This window comes from Pteropus alecto, unplaced genomic scaffold (assembly GCF_000325575.1).
Source record: "Pteropus alecto unplaced genomic scaffold, ASM32557v1 scaffold42, whole genome shotgun sequence".
NCBI classification, from domain to species: Eukaryota; Metazoa; Chordata; class Mammalia; order Chiroptera; family Pteropodidae; genus Pteropus; species Pteropus alecto.
The window spans coordinates 15,192,378-15,197,620 of NW_006434825.1; the positions used below are offsets into that span (position 1 = coordinate 15,192,378).

The following is a 5,243-nucleotide window of genomic DNA, read 5'->3' on the forward strand; positions in this document are numbered from 1 at the left end:
ATGACATCATTTACCTAATTTACTACTACCTCCTTTATTGATTAGAGGAAAGAAAGACTCGTTGGTGTTTCTTTAAGTGTGTCTTGGGGTTTGTTGGGAGAGAACATATTGGTGGGATTCAAAATAGAATAGTATATGTAACACTATGGAGAAATTGTGCAGGGGGTTATGGAGAAAAGTAAGTTAAAATCTAATAAAATCAGTGAGAAGTGTTGGTAAGTCAGAGGTGGTGCGTGGTGGTAATGAGCATGGTGCGAGGTATGTGGGGAGGTGTGATTTGAAGCGTGAGATATTTGGGAACCATGTGTAAGAAGTTATTTTTATGATAATGTACAGGGCCCAATAACCATTTTGCAATGCAATTTTGCCTCAGATTTTCTCTTTAGTGTGTATATAGCATTATATACAACAGCTATAGCTGGTTTCCACTTAACATGATTTGTACCCAACTAAGCATTGATAAAAACTGTATTATGGAAGATCTGAAAATGTTTTCCATTATAGCTGCAAACTCTAGGGTGGAAAGTAACTCAAGATGTATTCGTGCAAAAATAAGAACAAGTGACCAGTTTGTGTGTTCCAGGTGACAGTGAGGGTGATGAAGAGGAGACCACACAAGATGAAATCTCTTCCCACACATCAGAGGAAGATGGAGGGGTGGTCAAAGTGGAAAAAGAGTTAGAAAATGCAGAACAGCCTGTTGGTGGGAATGAAGTGGTAGAGCATGAGGCAAGTGACAAGTGGCTCCTGAGTCCGGGATCCCCCTTACCCTTCTCCTCGGCCGTGACGCCTCATCCACAGATAACAGCACTAGTTACCCAAACCTCAGACACACAGTTCTCACCACACCCAGCTGTCCTTTTCTACTCACATATCACTACACCCATGGATAGCTTCCTAAAGCTCCCCACTTCTTCCCAGACAGAATACTTACCTTTTGAAAACTATCAGCTGACTTCCTGGGGTATATTCTTGAATATGCTTGCAAATTTAAGTAAAAGTGTTACCTGAGGTGCCATCTTCTTGCTAAACTGTTTCCTGAGGATTCCTGCAAGAAGCATGGCAAGAGGGAAGTTAATTCTCTACAGTGTTTACAACTTGGGGAAAAAAATAGTTGAGCTCACTTTGGGGCAGTCCTATGTCCTCATGGCAGGAAGCCTTGGAGAAAATGAAGATGTAAATTTAATTCCCTTTCCCTTCGTTTTTCCTTTGGTCCACATGGAAACCTGAGAATAATAAGCAATATCAGATTGTGTTCTTTATAACAGGATACTTGTTAAAAAATAAAGTAGGGTCTACGGCCATGCTACCCTGAACAAGCCCGATCCTGTCTGATCTCAGAAGCTAAGCAGGGTCAGATGGGAGACCACCTTGGAATACCAGGTGTTGTAGGCATTTTTAAAAAAAAAAAAAGTAGGGACAGGGAAGAGACTGGTCAACAGTCTTAATGAATTACCAAACATTGAATTGCAGGTCACAGAGAATTTCAGTTCTGACCCCTTACTTGGACTCTGCCAGTGTCCCCTCTGCCAACTAGACTGTGGGAGTCGGGAGCAGCTGATTGCTCACGTGTACCAGGTATGGCATGGGGAGCTGTGCGCTCTGCAACGCGCACCAGCAGTTTAGCCTTTGCTTCCAGCTCCCAAAGGGACCTTGGCTTGTTGCCCTCAAGACTCCACTCCAGTCCTCAGAACATTTTAGAGAATAAGTGGGGTATATTGGGTAAATAAGTTCTGGGGTTCCCAGGCAGACATACTATGAAAATTAAGTTGTAATTGTTTTTTTAATTACTTAATGGATATTTTAAATAGTGAAATAGAAACTAACATCTGTTAATAATGAGGGCTCTGTTTTAAAGAAGAAAAAATGAGTTAACATGTTTCCCAAATGCTGGAGAAAGTTAGTGTAAACAAGAGGATCAGAATAAGATAAACTTTTGTGTTTTTATCCTGATCCAATGGCAGAGCACCTATGCCTTGTGAGCTGTCTTGAAGAGGCATCAGCATACATGGTAGTGTGAGTTTTACCATAAAGATAATCAGTTTGTGAGGAGAAGCTTCTCCTCAAAAGACTGTTTTTAAAAGATTGAAGGAAAGGCAGGACAGTTAATAGCAGTCTTCCCATCCAGCTTCTAGACTGGCCTTCATCACTCCCTTCACGTACGTTTACACTGCACAGTGTGAGGAAAGCAGCCAGAGAGAAATTGTCTTGAGTGTGACTTCTCAGGCTGTGAAGATGGCTCTGGCTCTTAATCACCATGGTTCCTCAATTCAACCACATGTCCCAGAATGTAGTCGAATGTAGTCAGAACTCAAACTGATGAAATGTGAGCAACGGTCTGAATGGTTTGGCCCTTCTGAAGGCCCATTAATTAACACAGGAGACTTACTTTCCCAGGTGGTAAACAGGGAGAATAGTTGCAGGTCTCTTGTTCTGAGACTAAGGGGACATTTCCCAGAAAGCTGTTCCTAACTGGGTATAGGCTGTCCTGGAGGTGGCGTGAGTTGACAGATTAAAGCTCTGTTTTACAGCACACTGCAGCAGTGGTGAGCGCCAAGAGCTATATGTGTCCTGTCTGTGGCCGGGCCCTTAGCTCCCCAGGGTCATTGGGTCGCCACCTCCTAATCCACTCAGAGGACCAGCGGTCTAATTGTGCTGTGTGTGGAGCCCGTTTCACCAGCCATGCCACGTTTAACAGGTTAGCTGGGCACCTGACCCTCTTGTGCTGTGAACAGATCACTGGGTGTGGTGGGTTCTGATTTCCCAAGTCGGAGCGAAGCCTAGAGGTAGGTAATACAAAGGCAACCGGTTCCTGACTCTTGGGAAATACAGATAATGAGGCCAGTAAATAACGCCTGTTCCATTAGATATCCCCAAAGAGAAATGAATTCCCATCTCTTTCCCCTATCAGAATAATATTTTCATCTAGAAAGAGATGTGGGGAAGTCCAAGAACGTTCATGATAAAGCATGGGGACCGAAGTTACAGGGTGCTCAGAGGACCCTAACGTGAAGATGTACTGTGTTCTGTGTCCCAAGAAGACTGGAACTGTGTGAATTGTGTCCTAGTCCCTTTGCAGAGTTGCCTAGAGGAGATGGAAGTCGAGAGCCAGTGGACTGTACCTCCCCTGAAGGTAGCCTCTGGCTCAAGGAGGACTGCCTCCTGCCACAGCAGGATTGCCCTGCACAGCTCCTAGCAAACACCACCATTCCAGCTTGAATGAAAACTACGCATCGTAAGGGCACATCTCATTTCTAGCGGCTTGCTGTGGCAGTTGTCTCAGTCTCTAACTCCAGGTGGTCTTTAAGACTTGCTAGATATCCTCACCCAAAGAAGGACAGGGACAGAGAGGAAGAAGAGGTCTTCCAAGCACTCAAACTGACTCCTAGTAGTGAACTTGGAGCAACTGGCCTGGGTAGGACAAGAGTAAGTCAGGACTGGATACCTGAGCCTTGCTAGGTGACACTAACCATCAAAAATTTTTGCCTTCCAGCGAGAAACTTCCTGAAGTACTTAATATGGAATCCCTACCCCCAGCCCACAGTGAGGGCCCCTCCAGTGCTGAGGGAAAGGACATTGCCTTTAGTCCTCCAGTGTACCCTGCTGGAATTCTGCTCGTGTGCAACAACTGTGCTGCCTACCGTAAGCTACTGGAAGCCCAGACCCCCAGCGTACGCAAGTGGGCCCTCCGTCGACAGAACGAGCCTTTGGAAGTCCGGCTGCAACGGCTGGAACGAGAGCGCACAGCCAAGAAGAGCCGGCGGGACAATGAGACCCCCGAGGAACGGGAGGTAAGGCGCATGAGGGACCGCGAGGCCAAGCGCTTACAGCGCATGCAGGAGACAGATGAGCAGCGGGCACGCCGGCTGCAGCGGGATCGGGAGGCCATGAGGCTCAAGAGGGCCAATGAAACCCCGGAGAAGCGGCAGGCCCGGCTCATCCGGGAGCGGGAGGCCAAGCGGCTCAAGAGGAGGCTGGAGAAAATGGACATGATGTTGCGAGCTCAGTTTGGCCAGGACCCTTCTGCCATGGCAGCCTTAGCAGCTGAAATGAACTTCTTCCAGCTACCTGTGAGTGGGGTAGAATTGGACAGCCAGCTCCTGGGCAAGATGGCCTTTGAAGAGCAGAACAGCAGCTCTCTGCACTGAACCACACATACCCTGCTCTCTGCCCTCCTGCTCACCCACCCACCCAAGTCCACAGGGATCAGTGCTGCGCCCACCCGCGGGGCCCTGTCCTTGCTGCCAGAGGCAGGCCCGGGTTTGTTGCCACTGGACCTGCGTACCTCTTGCATGTGGGAGCAGGACGATGGGGTCAAGAGGGACCTGGCTCGAGGCAGCTCTGGACAAGGGAGCAGGCACTCCGGAGAACTGGACTCCCCAGCCCACTGCTGCAGGGCATGCCGTAGGACTGAGGGGCCCCAGTGTGGCCCATGGAGTTGAGGGCAAATAAATTAACTTTATCTTTACTGGCCCTTTCCTGCTTTTGTTTCATTTTAGTAAATGATCTGGGAGAGACCTGGATGGAAGTTTTCAGGCAGCGACTTCTGGCGGTTGTCCTTTTCTGAGAGAAGGTGCTCCTCGACTTAGGCTTTCTAAGCAAAAGTCCCTTATTTGGGCCTCCACAAGTTGATGAGGCACAACTAGGACTTTAAAGGACCGATACTTTGCGAGGGTCCATTCCGACAACGCTAACGAAGGTAATCCACAGTCCCAGGACTACTTAAACCTAGCTTACCTTTTCCAAATTCATAACTGGCATCTTCTAAAGAGGATGTGGTATTTAGACTAGGTCCTGGCTACTTTTCCAAGAATTCAGTTTGTTAAACTTTAAAATTCTCTCCCAAACAGCAGACAGCTGCACTCAGGAATGTGTTCATAGAAATAGCTGCAATATTAAGGCCCTTAGCACCAAGGAACTCACGTTTGGGAGGAGGTAATCTATCTTTTTATTTATTCCCCAGAGCCAAGATAGAATAATCCAAAATTAAGGTGATATGAGAGCTCAAGTCAATAAGTGGTCAAGGCTGGAGCAAAACGACTGCTTTGGCAGTTTGTATGGCTGCCAAACCATGGAGCAGACAAGAGCTTAGGTCATTTCTAAAGCTTCTGATGGTACAGAACAAACACAGAACTTTCCTTAACCTGCACCAAAGGTTGTGTATAGTTTAGATAATTACAGATCTTGAAGTCCAGAAGGAAGTGCCCTAGTTAAGTTGTAGCCAGAAAAATAACTATGCCGGG

General features: G+C 47.1%; 1 protein-coding gene across 12 annotated transcripts in view; it reads left to right on the forward strand.

The window, feature by feature from the left end:
- The window catches only part of ZNF821 (zinc finger protein 821), a 17,352-nt gene extending 12,881 nt beyond the window's left edge, over positions 1–4,471 (forward strand). For 7 of the 12 annotated variants that reach the window (XM_025045269.1, XM_025045268.1, XM_015587798.2 and 4 more), the window contains 4 exons: positions 584–729; positions 1,474–1,578; positions 2,532–2,698; positions 3,494–4,148. In XM_025045269.1, coding sequence (XP_024901037.1) covers positions 584–729; positions 1,474–1,578; positions 2,532–2,698; positions 3,494–4,148 — 1,073 coding nt within the window. Of the gene's footprint in view, positions 1–583; positions 730–1,473; positions 1,579–2,531; positions 2,699–3,493 lie in introns of all 12 variants that reach the window. The other 5 variants (XM_015587802.2, XM_006909825.3, XM_015587795.2 and 2 more) reach the window with 4 other exon arrangements.
- The last annotated feature ends 772 nt before the right edge of the window (positions 4,472–5,243 follow it).